General features: G+C 41.7%; 1 protein-coding gene across 2 annotated transcripts in view; it reads right to left on the bottom strand.

Annotated features, from left to right (window-relative positions):
* gli3 (GLI family zinc finger 3) overlaps window positions 1–17362 on the bottom strand; it is a 164502-nt gene that overhangs the window by 113608 nt on the left and 33532 nt on the right. For both annotated transcript variants that reach the window (XM_062021461.1, XM_062021462.1), the window contains exon 2: window positions 5721–5894. In XM_062021461.1, coding sequence (XP_061877445.1) covers window positions 5721–5853 — 133 coding nt within the window. In that variant the 5' untranslated portion in view covers window positions 5854–5894. The remainder of the gene's footprint in view (window positions 1–5720; window positions 5895–17362) is intronic.

Raw genomic sequence — 17362 nt, 5'->3', positions numbered from 1 at the left:
TCAAAATCATCGCAATAATGCTGCATTCCATTTACTGGGAAGTGGGAAGTCGGAGCTGAGAATGACATCACACCCAAGTTGGAAATCAATATGGCCACATTCACGAAAGCTATTTTTGCGCTTGCCTTGTCTGAATATAAATAACTTGTGTGAAAATATGCACTCTTTACAGAGTATACACCACATAAAACAAATGCAGATTACACTACAGTGACGTTACTATATATAGCAGTGTTTCCCACACATTCATTTATTTGTGGCGGTCCGCCACGAAAGAATTACGTCCGCCACAAATTTTAAAAAAAAATTAAAAAAATTTTTTTTTTTTTTGTCCTGTCCAGCTTCTCAGGCAAATCATATAGTTGATGTAGATGCCCATATAGGCTGTTCAGATTTACTTTACAAAAGAGAAGTGTAGGATACTTCTCTGACGGACTGTGGCAGGACACCTCTGCCTCTGTTTCACTTTATGTTGCTGGTAAATAATATGGTTGTAGTAGTAGGCTAAAGTTAAATTATTTAGTAAGCACTAATTAAAGGGGCAGAGCTTTAAGAGACATTTTAGCTTTTATATTTTATAAGATATATTTTTTGTAAGAACCACAATTAATAAATATATTTCAGTGAATAACTTATTGTTCAAATCTGTATATAAATATGTACATAAAGTGTTGTAATTATATTGTAAAATGAATGGATGGATGTATGGATGGACGTTTAAAACAAAACTGTTATTATTAATTAGTAAGTATACATTTTTTGAGCCTTTTTAGAGAAAATCATATCATTGTAGTAAATTATGCAAATTACTTGATGATGTCATGGTGACCACGCCCATAGCCACGCCCCCACCGCCACAGGTATCTTGGCAGTTTATGGGAAACACTGTATAAACATACAACAATACATTGTATATGGCTGATTTACTGCGATGAAAACTTATCAGAAGCGCAAATAACGGATATTATAGAAATAGACATCATAGTTTACATCGAGAGCAGCCATCTTTGAAACCAACTCGTGGGTGGTAGGAATGCTCCGACTTTCCGAGTCGAACATCCAACCTCGAGGGGCATTCCAGTTGAAACTTCGACTACGAACTCGGAAATTCCGACTTCCCAGTGCAAATTAAACGCACCATAATGCTGTGACAGTGTCTGACGGTATGGACCGAAAAGTGAGCGTAGTTTTTTCTGATGCTTTTGCGTTGACCGGTCTAAAAATAAACTGTGCTGCGTTGAAAATAATAGGAAAATATGAGGGAGTGAACAACTGACAACGTCACGCTACTTCCGGTAGGGGCAAGGTTTTTTTTATCAGAGGCCAAAAGTTGCGAACTTTATCGACGTTGTTCTATACTAAATCCTTTCAGCAAAAATATGGCAATATCGCAAAATGATCAAGTATGACACATAGAATGGATCTGCTATCCCCGTTTAAATAAAAAAAATTAATTTCAGTAGGTCTTTAACATCCACTGTAATGATACCAAGTACAATAGCGTTTCTAATCGATACTACTATGATTACATCAATATTTTTTATCGTCACAAAATCTTTTCTTTTTAAAAAAATAATTCTTATTATGTTTATAAACTCAGAAAATATGTCCCTGGACACATGAGGACTTTGAATATGACCAATGTATGATCCTGTAATGACTTGGTGTCGGATCGATACCTACATTTGTGGTATCATCCAAAACTAATGTAAAGTATCCAAACAACAGAAGAATACGTGATTATTACATTTTAACAGAAGTGTAGATAGAACATGTTGAAACAGAAAATAAACAGATATTAACAGTAAATGAACAAGTGAATTAATAATCCATTTTTACAGCTTGTCCCTCATAATTTTGACAAAATAATAGAATGAGAAATGACACAATATGTTATTGCATACGTCAGCAGACAAATTAGGAGCCTTTTTTTGCTTACTTACTACTAAAAGACAAGTTGTCTTGTATGCTCACTATTTTATATAAGGACAAAATTGTTATTCGATTGCAATAATAAACATACGTTTAATGCACCGTAACATTTTTTGTTAAAAAAAAGCCAATAATGCCATTTGTTTGGGGGTCGCCTTTATTTAGAAAAGTAGCGAAAAGTATCCAAAAGTATCAAAATACATTCATACCCGTACTAAAATATTGGGATCGGGACAACCCTAGTTTGTTGTAATAAATATGATAAGAACATTTGAGCATTATATTTGTCTTCAATAACTATAAGCAGAGGTGTGGACTCGAGTCACATGACTTGGACTCGAGTCAGACTCGAGTCATGAATTTGATGACTTTAGACTCGACTTGACAAAATGTAAAGAGACTTGCAACTCGACTTAGACTTTAACATCAATGACTTGTGACTTCACTTGGACTTGAGCCTTTTGACTTGACATGACTTGCTACTTTCCCCAAAACCTAAAGTTTAAAAAGTTATTTGGGAGCGCTCCGTAGCTTTCATTTTGTACGTGTCTGTCTGTCTCTCAGCGTGTGTGCTGCGTGTCAGCGTGTGTGCTCTCAGTACAACAGCCAATCAAATTAGATCTACATTGTTTTCATCACACAGCATCCAGCCAATCAAATTGCAGGACAACCAATGAACAAGAGTTGTCAAACAACGCGCCAGTGAGAAAGATTTATACCAAAGTTGGTTTCGTTCGGGTATAAAAACTACGACTTGGTCAACAAAAAACGAATTGCCGTATGCAAATCACGCAGTTCGAATATTACCGACGGAGACGCAACAACTTCCAACTTCGTTCGACATTTGAAGTTGCACAAAGAAGGGTAAGTTATGAATGTAAGATAACGTTTATTGGCTAAGTAACATGACTTTTGTTTGCTGTGTAGTTAAATCAGTGAGGCTGTAAACTCACTGCTAACGTCATAACCATAGACATCTTATAAGTAGACGCAGCATCGAACGCTACTGCTTACTGGCGCAGACGAGACGCGGGGCCGCCATCTTGGAGTGGTGATCCGCTCCACTCAGTGCAATTCATTTGGCAGGAGCAATGAACTGTCAGCGCATTTAATTCATTTTACCTCACTGAATACCACTGATTTTCACACGCTTTTTTGTCATACGTGTAGCTATGATAACGGACACATGTTTTATTATTCATAGTTTGCTTAACAGTAATAGAATATTCTTATATGCTATAAGTGACCAGACGTCCGAGATCAAAACTGGGAATATAATCCCAGAGAAGGGGGGAAAAAACGGTCAGCTATTTTTTAAATTGAAGAAACAATATGATTACGTTATATATACATGCGTATATCCTACATAAACAATGTATGAATACATTAGATATCTATATATCTTATAGACCGTATCTCTGTTGCTGCAGCAGCAGAGAGTTTATTCTGTCTTGACACTTTGTATTGATATTTTGTATTACATTCTTCCCTTAAATGATCATGTTTACAGTGATTGTTATATATGTATTTTTTATGTATGTCGCTTTGGATAAAAGCGTCTGCCAAATACTTAAACATATATAAACACCTGAAAGTCTTTATATCAGCTAAAACCACCAATCTGTTTCACTGGATTCAGAATAAAACCAAATGCTGTCTTACCCAACAATGTTAGTATTTGAATATTGTTACTTGAAGACTTATTCCTGGTTACAATTATACTGTTAAGAAAGTATTGTCTTATATTTTGCCTAAAATGAGAATGCATCATAATCAGTGGTGGCTGGTGAATTTTGTTTTAGGTGGGGCTGAAAGTTTGTAAACCAAACCCCTGTAGGGGCGTCATCCTCCCCCAGAAGATTTATTTGTGATTTTCACATACAAATATTGAAGATCTTTGCTCCTTCTGAACTCTGTGGTAATGTTATTTTCATAAAATACAACCAATAGTACATTAATGTTAAATCTTACTTGTGAAAAGTAATCCCCCGATTCCTATTTTCAACAGTCCGCTCATTTGAGCAGGAAAACGCTGAACATCAGCCCGGCATCTTTGTTTTCTACCTGTCAACTGTCAGTTTAGGCTACTCGCCGGCTCCTCATCACCACTTCAAGATGCAATTTGCTCGCGTCACAGCAACCAATACTGCGTCTACTTAAAAGATGTCTATGGTTATAACATCATTTCAAACACAACAATATGTTGCGTCCACTGCAGTTTGCTACCTTATTCATACTTTTTGTCAAGTGATTTTTTTAAGCAGGGTTGCATGAGGTACCTATAAATAACGTCACGTTAGTCAATGTATCACACACAGTAACATAACGTTAGACGGCGGTCAGCTGCACCGCGTATTTTAGCCACCTACAAAAAGACAAACATAGTCAAATAAAGGTCAGTTAAAATGTATACTATATTAAGAATATGTGTACATAATGCATAGGGCCCTGACATCTAAAAAGTACAACTCTGTTCATTGTTATGTTCATGTATTTGTTATGTTTTTCATGTGTACGCACACATAAACACACATACAGTATGAGATGAGATCAATGAGATAAGGTAAGAACAGAATAGAAACTGCTGTGGAACTAGTTACAATGCAATATGCCATGGAAATACAATGTTAACACTTTTGTACAAATAAGTACAGTTGCACTTGTTTTTGCAAATGTGTTTATTCTGTAAAGGAATGAGTTAAATGTTTAAAATTGTTTAAACTATTAAAATGACTGGTTAATAGTGCTATTATGAATTGCAATGTCAGTACTATTTTTTTTCCTGCAATTTCAAATGCACTTGTTTTAATAAATAAATACAGCGGTTTAAAAGCATATACAATCTGTGTAAAAATATTAGTCTGTGGTTAAAAGGACTTGAAAGGACTCGAAACTCAAAATGCAGGACTTGTGACTTGACTTGAGACTTTCCAGTCTTGACTTTGGACTTGACTCGGGACTTGCCTGTCTTGACTCGGGACTTGACTCGAGACTTGAGGGCAAAGACTTGAGACTTACTTGTGACTTGCAAAGCAATGACTTGGTCCCACCTCTGACTATAAGTGTGTTTATCCTAAGCATTCCTGCCACTTCATGGCATTTTCACAAAGTCTTTTTTTTGGGGGGGACAATTCCACAATAATATCATACTTTGAGATTTTGATACCGTTACCTCCCTAGTAAACTGCAGCGTGTGTGACGTCATGATTTTATGTTTTCATGTGGGTCAGTTTGCGTTCAAGTTACACATCGCATTTTTTTGTAATGTGAACTTTGTAACGTGAACGACTAGATAAAAAGATCGAATTTGACCAAAAAAAATCATCATCCGACATCCTACCATACAGTATAAACGTAGTCTTTTTAAATACACTTTATGATGTCGACGCTGCTAGCTAGCTTTTTGGTCAGAAATCATGTGAAAAATGCATAGCAAACACACACACAAACACACTGACTTAAAAACATCAACAACTAAGCTGAAGGTAACATTAGGAAAATAGATTATTAAAACATAGCTTGTTAAAGTTAGCGTTAGCATCAAATGTGGCGCACAGCCCAACTATAGGGGCATAAGTATTGACAAACATCTTAATTTATCTTTTTAGCAAGAAATTTTGGACGATTGTATGCTAATAGGAACACTTTGGGGAAGACCCCCGATCAGTTGTTTTTTGTGTGTGCATCTGGTTTTCACATATCCCTTAAACAAGAAGAACGGTATCCAGCCTGTGTGCAGTTATTCAGTCCAGAATTAATTTTACATGCACTGGGAGAGTCTGGCGTACCGTTAGACGTGGTGCTGGAGGCCACTGCCTTCTCGCTGATGTCATTGCGCGCCGACGAGCCCTTGGTCGCCACGATGGTCTCCACCCTCTTCTTCTTTTCAGCTGCGGAACTGGCCTGGGAATGGGTTTCCATGGCGAATGGTCATTCCTCAACACCGCATGGAGACAGGATAACTGGGGTCGAGGAGAGGAGAAGGAGAAGCTGTTATTACAACGGTTGAAAAAGCTTACAAAGTTAGCTAGTTTGGGTCAGCGCCTAATCACAACCCCATTAGTCAGATCCGCACATTGTTAATTAAGCAATTAAAATGTTGTATTTCACCCAGCCCTCATTTCTGCCAGAATTTGCATGCAAATAAGTTTTTTTGTCAATCTGTTTCTTGTTGGGCACTAATCCCAATTTTAAAAAACAACATTGGTGGCCATATTGAATCTGGGGTGAACCATTCATGCCAGAGTGAATGACATAAGAAGAATCAAATGGATGCCAATTTTTAGTTAAAAGTAAACAAACCATTCACAAACGGCTAAAAAATATAGACTGTAGGCAAACGTTCTAGCTACATAGCTAGCTAAATAACCAGATTACTCGTATTCTGCTTCCTGCTTCGACCTATCTTCACTGCTATGCTATTTAGCTAGCCGTTTAGCCAACTAATAACATAACAGTGAATTATTAATGCTAGGTAGCTGGCTACATACCAATAATAAAGACCAGTGTGTGCAGTAATTCCAGTGTGTTTTGTAAAAATAAAAATAAAATAAAAAAAATTAATGTTGCCAGTCATATAAATAAAAGACAAATATCTGAGCTCTTTTTCTTTTTGTCAAGTAGTTTTCATAATGATGAAAAGGTGGAGACTGGCTACCTATCATAAAGCTGAACACTGAATTTAGACTTTGTAAAAAAAAAAAAAAAATTAAAATGTATTTTTTATTTTTATTCTGGTAAGATAAACAGTGAGTATTTGTATTTAAGAAAAATATTCATTTTATTAAATTAAATGTTGTTATTTTGAACAAAACTTGATTATTGAACAATTTGTTTGCTATATAGTTGTATTATTCCAAAACTTGCGCATCTGTTTAAATTCTGGTTGGGGTCAAAAAATATAGAAATACAGTATATGTGTAATTTGTCAGTGATCAGGTAATACAATCTACAAAGGTTTATTTGATGCAACTGGATAATCTGAAATGTCTTCAACAAACAAGAACAATACAGTTGCCTCCATTCAACCTTTGCGGATATTATAAAACTCCTTTCACACAAATAGAAAGGGTAAAAACAATCGTGTCGACCAGCCCTGCAAGGTGTCCCTTATTTTTTCCCCCTATTTGTAACCAACAAAGACTTTTGTTCTCAGTAGTTCCCAGTCAATCTGGACACAGTTGCTACCTAGCTAACTAATGAAGATCTATCTTACCTCTTATGCGATTTAGCTAGCTGTTCAGCTTACTCATAACATCATACTGAATTCTTAATGCTAGTTAGCTGGCTACATAACTACCTAATAAAGATCTTTGTTCTCGGTAGTTCCCGTTAAACCTGTAGCAAACTTACTTAAAAATCTACTTTCCCTGCTACGTTATTTAGCTAGCTGTTCAGCTAACTCATAACGTGACCCTGAATTATTAATGCTTGTTTAGTTAGCTGGCTATAAAACAAACTAATTAAGACCTTTTTGCTCAGTAGTCTCTACTAAATCTGGCTATAGCTACCAAGATACCTAACTACCGTATTTTTCGGAGTATAAGTCGCACCTGCCGAAAATGCATAATAAAGAAGGAAAAAAACATATATAAGTCGCACTGGAGTATAAGTCGCATTTTTAGGGGAAATGTATTTGATAAAACCCAACACCAAGAATAGACATTTGAAAGGCAATTTAAAATAAATAAAGAATAGTGAACAACAGGCTGAATAAGTGTACGTTATATGACGCATAAATAACCAACTGAGAACGTGCCTGGTGAAGTAAAGTGAAGTGAAGTGAATTATATTTATATAGCGCTTTTTCCTCAAGTGACTCAAAGCGCTTTACATTGTGAAACTCAATATCTAAGTTACATTTAAACCAGTGTGGGTGGCACTGGGAGCAGGTGGGTAAAGTGCCTTGCCCTAGGACACAACGGAATTGACTAGGAGGGCGGAAGCGGGGATCGAACCTGCAACCCTGAAGTTGCTGGCACGGTCACTTTACCAACCGAGCTATACCGCCCCGGTATAAATAAAATATAAATAAAAATATAAATAAAATAAATAAAGAATAGTGAACAACAGGCTGAATAAGTGTACGTTATATGACGCATAAATAACCAACTGAGAATGTGCCTGGTATGTTAACGTAACATATTATGGTAAGAGTCATTCAAATAACTATAACATATAGAACATGCTATACGTTTACCAAACAATCTGTCACTCCTAATCGCTAAATCCGATAAAATCTTATATGTCTAGTCTCTTACGTGAATGAGCTAATTAATATTATTTTATATTTTACGGTAATGTGTTGATAATTTCACACATAAGTCGCACCTGAGTATAAGTCGCACCCCCGGCCAAACTATGAAAAAAACTGCGACTTATAGTCCGAAAAATACGGTAATAAACTATCGTCCCTGCTACACTATTTAGCTAGCTATTTAGCTAACTCATAACATCCCACAAGATTCCTAATGATAGTTAGCTAGCTATGTAAATAACTAATAAGGCAGGACGTTTGAGCTTACTAGCTCACACTAAATCTGGCTACAGTACCTAACTCAATAATTAATAAATTCATAAGCGGCGCTAACTTATTTACTTTAACTTCCTGAAACAAAAAACACACAAAACAAACAACAAACAGCAAACACAACAAGGCAAGATTTTGGATCTGACAAACAAAGTCAAGGTGTGTGCAGATCGTCATGCTCGTGTCAGAGAAAAGGAGAAACCTTAGGGGTATATACCAGAGAAAGAGAAAGAGGAGAGAAAAATCAGTCCGTGGAAAAACAAGGATTGTTTGAAGGGCCCTGTTGGGAATATCATGGTGCCGGGCAATTTTTCTTTTAAAGAATAAAAGGTGGTTCAAGTTAATGTTGTCTGTAGGTTTAGAAGCGAGGGATGCAGGAAGCGTGGCGTCTGCTGGGTTCAGCACCCTCAGAGGCCATCTACAAAGCCAACTCAATCTAGGCCATGCAGGTCTATGATTAGGGAGACAACAGCACAACTAACCATTGACACTCAAGAACAGCACGTCCTCGTTTTGGTCCTCTACCTTAATAGACGCCGTCATTCACGGAAATATTTACTAATTAGCCAACAAAGCCGTTAAATTGCCGGCCAGTCTGTAAACAAGCGTAGATACACACATGTTTTATTGCAAGCAGACTGTTTGGGGGTCTAGAGAGGAAGTAGCTCAGGCTAAACTTCAGACAAACACTGTGCGCTTTGTTTGTTTTTCACCATGTCATCTATTCTGACCCGCAGCAGCATCTGTAAGCAATTGCCAGTTTGCAGACGGAGGAGGGGGTTGAGGGTAGAAAAACACAGACAATTACTCCCCACCAATCAAAACAGAATCAAACAATGTCGTCTAATGGCTCCCACATGAGCGCACGTTTGAGAAACGGTGCTTTTGTGCGTGACAAAACTGCTTTCCAGTCAAATGCGATGCTACTGTACTGCGGCGTGTCAAAATAACCCATGTTATTGTTCTGCTGTTAATAAGATATGCACTATGAAACAATAGATTACAAGTCCTTACATGTCTTTGGAATTATGTTGGCAGCCCGCTGTGTAAACATCCACCTCAAAGCTGTTTATCTGCAGGCCTGTTCAGACGTTGAGATGTTTGAAGTATGTTCAAACAGGTGTTGATCTTTACGCGGCACTTTGCAGAGAGCTGTTTCTACCATTTTGGTTTGCGGCCTCACAGTCAGGAAAGTTGAGGTGATACAGTCAGGGGATTGAGGGATTTAATTTCTGTTTGGGGGGTATTCCAGCTTCCTCCAGCATTCCAAAACGATGGATTATAGGCTAATTGGAGATTGTAAATTGTTCATAGGTGCGAATATGTCTATATGTGTCCTGTGATTAGTTGGTGACCAGTCAAGGGAATACCAACAGAAGTAGAAGTTACTAACTTTGCAAAGGACAATATTTTCTACAACCCTTCTATTAGCTCTCATTACATGTCCAAAGTGGGTTTTTTATTGGCTTTGAGCAATATTGTAATATTGTGTTACGTTACCCTTGTCAGGGCGCGGTCACCACAGCGAGTAAATCACCAGTGGTTTTGGCTTAGTTTTTACCCCGGATGCCCTCGTTGACGCAACCATGGCCTAGGACTGAACCTAGACCTGAACCTGTGCCATGAAAGGCAGAAGCATGAACCATACCACCAACAGGGATATAACTGACGACTACAATACAAAAGCTGAGATAAACATTTTTTCTTCAAATAGATCAGCATATATCGATAGGGGGGCAGGCAAAAAACTGTCATTTGTAAATATCAAGTCTGTCGATTTTTTTTAACAAGCTGCATAACAAATACTTTTTATTTCTATTTTTTTAAAAAGTCCTCCCAGCTGTCCTGCCCTGAAGAAAGACCTTTGGAAGTTTCTTTAAGATGACCTATTGTGCAAAACCAACTTTCTTCCCTATTGGAATCTGTTTTTGTGTATTTGGGATCTGCATAAGTCCCGAAAATTAGAAATCAAAGCATGGAGGCATTGCAGAGATATTGATAAAATAATCTTGCCTTCCTTCATACTTCCTCCAAACGAACCGTTTGGAATTTGACCAATTTGACCAAGATGGTAGCTTGTGTGTGTTTGTATGCAGGTTGAGTGCGTCGTGTTTGTCTTCACCAGCTTTTTATTTAAAATATGGTTAAATTTTTAAGTCTTTTAATTGGATTTATGGTTAGTCTTTTTAGTCCTTTCAGTGTTTTTTTACAAACATTTTGCCTGGAGGAATGAAGACGCTCTTTGGGTACATCTGGCATGGTACATCCGGCAGCCAGCTGGGGGCTGTCCATCCCTTGCCAACCTGTTGGGGACCACCGCTGCCTGACCCGGGAACTCTGGAGCCGACTGCCGTTGTGGTGTCCTGGATCGGAGTCGGTCCTGTGACCAGCTGTTCCTGCGTACCTGCTCTTGCCGTGTCCGCTTGGGGGCCACCGCATTGATACATCTGCCTGGACCGGGAAATAAGGAATACACTTCTATCTTCTGGTTCTGGAAATTGTTTTTCCTGCTGTCTTGGACTTTTTTTGAAGTGTTTTTTCGCTATGATACTTCGACGAGCTACAATTCAGTACCTATTTAGACGTAACGTCCTAAAACGTCATCGTCTACTTCAGAATCAAAAATAGACTCCAATATTTCCAAAGTGTGATGTTAGCGGATTATCCATATATGGGGACAAGCGGGAGAAAATGGATGGATGGATGGTAAAAATGTATCCAAAGAACTTTGCGCGAGTCCGCCCTTGTAGCCAGACATTGGAGCTAATACGTTCCTAATTTTTCTCTATCCTCTCGTTGTGGGGCAGACTGGCTCGTACATGCACATGCATCCTCCGATGTTGCCATTTCTGATATACAAAGTAACTTATATATGTCAGTAGACTCACTATGAAAGCGCTAAAATCTACAACATGGATAAAGGGAAGAAGATGCAGTCGAAGTGGAGGCACATAAAGCAGCGTATTCTGAAGAAATGGTCAGAAAGCAGCTTGGAGATGGTCTGTTAAATATAATCTATGGAAAATTGTGACCAAATAACCACCATTACATGTTATGTAGACCACAAGGAGGTGTTTTAAATGTAGAAAAAAAAATCATAATGTTATGTTTTACAGATTGTCTTCAAGCCGCTTTCTGACCGTCTTTTCAGGAAGCGCCATTTTGTGGGCGGTTTACTCCCCACCACTTTTGTTGACGTTTTTAGTTCAATTTCAAGTTTAAGTTAAAGTTAAAGTCCCAACGATTGTCACACACACACACTGGGTGTGGTGAAATTTGTCCTCTGCATTTGACCCATCCCCATGTTCACACCCTGGGAAGTGAGGGGAACAGTGAGCAGCAGCGTGCGCCGCACTCGGGAATGATTTGGTGATTTAACCCCCAATTTCAACCGTTGATGCTGAGTGCCGAGCAGGGAGGCAATGGGTCCCATTTTTGTAGTCTTTGGTATGACTCGGCTGGGGTTTTAGCGCTTCTATAGCGAGTCCACTGACAGATTAGGTTTGAAATATAATACTTTGTATTAAAAATGACAACAACGGAGGATGCATGTGCCTGTACGAGACAGTCTGCCCCACAACAAGAGGATAGCGAAAAAGAAGGAGTTATTGAATACAGTGTGGGACTACAATGACGGACCTGTGCAAAGCACTTTTGGTAAATGTATACCATATATGGATAATCCGCTGACTTCACCAATGGTGAAAATGTCACAAATTGGGCAAATTCCAGACGGCTCTTTTGGAAAAAGTATGAAGGAAGGCAAGATTGTTTTATAAATATCTCCGCTATGTCTCCATGGTTTGATTTCACATTTTCGAGACGTATGCAGATCCCAAATACACAAAGGCAGGTACCAATATGTAGTAGAAATGTTTTTGCATAATAGGGCCCCTTTAAAGCACATTTGTCTCTTACAGCCATTACAATTACATGCAAATGTCTCATGACCAATTTGCGAACTAGGCAATGCTGTCATTGTGTGACCCTACCAGCTCATTGTCACAAATACAATGCATTTCGGTGGGAAACACTGGTATGCATCTATCAGTGGAAAAAGTTTGGAGCCCCTGTTTTAGGCTATGTCTACACTAAGCCGGATAACCCCTTAAATGAATAATTATTTAGTAGGGGTGTGGGAAAAAAATCGATTCGAATTCGAATCACAATTCTCACGTTGTGCGATTCAGAATCGATTCTGATTCAGATTTTTAATTAATCAATCCAACAAAACAATACACAGCAATACCATAACAATGCAATCCAATTCCAAAACCAAACCCGACCCAGCAACACTCAGAACTGCAATAAACAGAGCAATTGAGAGGAGACACAAACACGACACAGAACAAACCAAAAGTAGTGAAACAAAAATGAATATTATCAACAACAGTATCAATATTAGTTACAATTTTAACATAGCAGTGATTAAAAATCCCTCATTGACATATCATTAGACATTTATAAAAAAAAAAGAAAAAAAAATAGTGTCACTGTGGCTTACACTTGCATCGCATCTCATAAGCTTGACAACACACTGTGTCCAATATTTTCACAAAGATAAAATAAGTCATATTTTTGGTTCATTTAATAGTTAAAACAAATTTACATTATTGCAATCAGTTGATAAAACATTGTCCTTTACAATTATAAAAACTTTTTACAAAAATCTACTACTCTGCTTGCATGTCAGCAGACTGGGGTAGATCCTGCTGAAATCCTATGTATTGAATGAATAGAGAATCGTTTTGAATCTGGAAAATATCGTTTTTGAATCGAGAATCGCATTGAATAAAAAAAAATCGATTTTGAATCGAATCGTGACCCCAAGAATCGATATTGAATCGAATCGTGGGACACCCAAAGATTTGCAGCCCTATTATTTAGCCTAAGCCCCGTTTCAGCCACACTAAACTATCGTTAAAGGTCCCGCTCCCCGGACAATTTTTTACACGGGTAAGTGCGCCGTGTATTTCTTGAATCTCTGGCTCTTAGCTTTGTATGGACTCATTGATCGTTTACAAACTGAGTTCGGAGAGGAAGTGACGCCAGAAAGACCACGCCCCACTCAGAAAGACCGCGCTACAGCCAGCTTCATAATAAAGCGGTTTCGTAACTCGGAGTTAACCACTGAAAATATAGAGGCGAGTCATCCAGACATGCCGTGTTTCTCCTTCCGTCTGTACAGACGCTTGTGGAAATCACACATGAATACCTTAAGAGAAAGCGATTGCAGCTATTTCGGATAACAACCCTTCTCAGACGGCAAAAGAACTTTCAAATGTCCAGGTCAGCTGTGATTCTTCTTACCGAAAAACGTTGTCCATTTGTCGAATGAGAGACAACGAGAATGCAGGCTCCCGTGGATGTGATAAAAAAGGTAGCGTGTGCTTTGTATTACCTGGTCGTCGAGGGAAGACTACGGAAAACAGCGAATGCTTTTGGACTGGCAAAGCAGACTGTATCAGTTATTGAACGCCATGTATGTCGCGGACTCAACGTCTAGGTCCAGAGTATATAAAGTCACCAAAAACGAATGGACAATGAAGCTGAAGGCAAAAGAGTGAGGAGTGTCCTGACCACATATCTAGATCCCGAGATTGAATGTTGTAAAATGTTCTTTGTCACATTGTGTACTTTCACGTTTATTAAAGATTTGATTAATTTATGATGTCTCAGGTGTGATTCACTACAATAGGGCCCCACAGCACACTGGATTCCAGTTAATTCAAATACCACAACACTGGATATTGTTGAGATAAGTTAAATTTAAGAACTTGCACACAAAGCAACACTGGAGGTGACTATGACGTGCGCATTTTCCGGGCATGCGTACAAGGTCGCGTTGCGTTGGCGGACGGCGGACGGAGGGGGGTTTTAAATGGTGGCATTGTTGTGTGTGGACACGGATAAGGTTAGGTGGGATTTACCCTGGATAACCTTATCCGGCTCCTCTCTGAGCTGCCACCTTACCGTGGTAGAGGAGTTTGCGTGTTCCAATGATCCTAGGAGCTATGTTGTCCGGGGGCTTTATGCCCCCTGGTAGGGTCTCCCAAGACAAACTGGACCTAGGTGAGGGATCAGACAAAGAGCAGCTCGAAGACCTCAATGAAAAATAAAAACAAAGGACCTAGATTTCCGTCGCCCGGACGCGGGTCACCGGGGCCCCCCTCTGGAGCCAGGCCCGGAGGTGGGGCACGATGGCGAGCGCCTGGTGGCACAGCCCGAAGAGGCAACGTGGGTCCCCCCTCCAATGGGCTCACCACCCATAGCAGGGGTCATAGAGGTCGGGTGCGATGTGAGCTGGGCGGAAGCCGAAGGCAGGGCACTTGGCGGTCCGATCCTCGGCTACAGAAGCTAGCTCTTGGGACGTGGAACGTCACCTCGGACTCTCTTCCACTCTGGCGTTGCCGGCAGAGAGAGGCGACAGGCTGGGGTGGCAATTCTTGTAGCCCCCCGGCTGAGAGCCTGCATGTTGGAGTTCAACCCGGTGGACGAGAGGGTAGCTTCCCTCCGCCTTCGGGCGGGGGTACGGGTCCTGACTGTGGTTTGCGCTTACGCGCCAAACCGCAGCTCAGAGTACCCACCCTTTTTGGATTCACTTGAGAGTACACCCCCGGGTGATTCGCTCGTTCTACTGGGGGCCTTCAACGCTCATGTTGGCAGCGACAGTGAAACCTGGAGAGGCGTGATTGGGAAGAATGGCCGCCCGGATCTGAACCCGAGCAGTGTTTTGTTATTGGACTTTTGTGCCCGTCACAGATTGTCCATAACGAACACCATGTTCAAACATAAGGGTGTCCATATGTGCACTTGGCACCAGGACACCCTAGGCCGCAGTTCCATGATCGACTTTGTAGTTGTGTCGTCGGATTTGCGGCCTCATGTTTTGGACACTCGGGTGAAGAGAGGGGCGGAGCTTTCTACCGATCACCACCTGGTGGTGAGTTGGCTGCGATGGTGGGGGAGGATGCCGGACAGACCTGGCAGGCCCAAACGCAGTGTGAGGGTTTGCTGGGAACGTCTGTCAGAGTCTCCTGTCAGAGAGTTTCAATTCCCACCTCCGGAAGAACTTTGAACATGTCACGAGGGAGGTGCTGGACATCGAGTCCGAATGGACCATGTTCCGCGCCTCTATTGTCGAGGCGGCTGATTGGAGCTGTGGCCGCAAGGTAGTTGGTGCCTGTCGTGGCGGTAATCCTAGAACCCGTTGGTGGACACCGGCGGTGAGGGATGCCGTCAAGCTGAAGAAGGAGTCCTGTCGGGTTCTTTTGACTCATGGGACTTCTGAGGCAGCGGACAGGTACCGACAGGCCAAGTGGTGTGCGGCTTCAGCGGTCGCGGAGGCAAAAACTCGGACATGGGAGGAGTTCGGGGGGGCCATGGAAAACGACTTCCGGACGGCTTCGAAGCGATTCTGGACCACCATCCGCCGCCTCAGGAAGGGGAAGCAGTGCACTATCAACACCGTGTATGGTGAGGATGGTGTTCTGCTGACCTCGACTGCGGATGTTGTGGATCGGTGGAGGGAATACTTCGAAGACCTCCTCAATCCCACCAACACGTCTTCCTATGAGGAAGCAGTGCCTGGAGAATCTGTGGTGGGCTCTCCTATTTCTGGGGCTGAGGTTGCTGAGGTAGTTAAAAAGCTCCTCGGTGGCAAGGTCCCGGGGGTGGAAGAGATCCGCCCGGAGTTCCTTAGGGCTCTGGATGCTGTGGGGCTGTCTTTGTTGACAAGACTCTGCAGCATTGCGTGGACATCGGGGGCGGTACCTCTGGATTGGCAGACCGGGGTGGTGGTTCCTCTCTTTAAGAAGGGGAACCGGAGGGTGTGTTCTAACTATCGTGGGATCACACTCCTCAGCCTTCCCGGTAAGGTCTATTCGGTTCTCGCCCGGAAAAGGGTGGAGTGCCATCTCCGGCTTGGGGAGGAGATCTTGCCCCAAGTGGAGGAGTTCAAGTACCTCGGAGTCTTGTTCACGAGTGAGGGAAGAGTGGATCGTGAGATCGGCAGGCGGATCGGCAGGCGGATCGGTGCGGCGTCTTTAGTAATGCGGACGCTGTATCGATCTGTTGTGGTGAAGAAGGAGCTGAGCCGGAAGGCAAAGCTCTCAATTTACCGGTCAATCTACGTTCCCATCCTCACCTATGGTCATGAGCTTTGGGTTATGACCGAAAGGACAAGATCACGGGTACAAGTGGCCGAAATGAGTTTCCTCCGCCGGGTGGCGGGGCTCTCCCTTAGAGATAGGGTGAGAAGCTCTGCCATCCGGGGGGAGCTCAAAGTAAAGCCGCTGCTCCTCCACATCGAGAGGAGCCAGATGAGGTGGTTCGGGCATCTGGTCAGGATGCCACCCGAACGCCTCCCTAGGGAGGTGTTTAGGGCACGTCCGACCGGTAGGAGGCCACGGGGAAGACCCAGGACACGTTGGGAAGACTATGTCTCCCGGCTGGCCTGGGAACGCCTCGGGATCCCCCGGGAGGAGCTGAACGAAGTGGCTGGGGAGAGGGAAGTCTGGGTTTCCCTGCTTAGGCTGCTGCCCCCGCGAGCCGACCTCGGATAAGCAGAAAAAAGATGGATGGATGGAACCTTATCCGGCTTAGTGTAAACGGGGCCTTAGACAGTATGTGGTGTACCTAATGAAGTGTCCAGGCCTGGGTTGGAGTGAGAATGGAGGAGAGGGGGCATTCCAACAGAAGCATTCCCAAGTCCGGGTCAGCGGAGCGTGTCTGACTGGCTTTTTGTGTTTGTAGGGGCAGGTCCAACATCCCCGAAAGCAGCAATTAAAAGCAAAGACCTTTCCACCCGTAATCCCTCTGACCTGCGTGCTGCAGATGTTGCAGCCTGCTCTCTCTCTCTCTCCCTCTCTCTCTCTCTCTCTCTCTCTCTCTTGCCGGGTC

This window comes from Entelurus aequoreus, linkage group LG15, assembly GCF_033978785.1.
Source record: "Entelurus aequoreus isolate RoL-2023_Sb linkage group LG15, RoL_Eaeq_v1.1, whole genome shotgun sequence".
Taxonomy (NCBI): domain Eukaryota; kingdom Metazoa; phylum Chordata; class Actinopteri; order Syngnathiformes; family Syngnathidae; genus Entelurus; species Entelurus aequoreus.
This window is presented reverse-complemented; position numbering and strand designations above follow the sequence as displayed.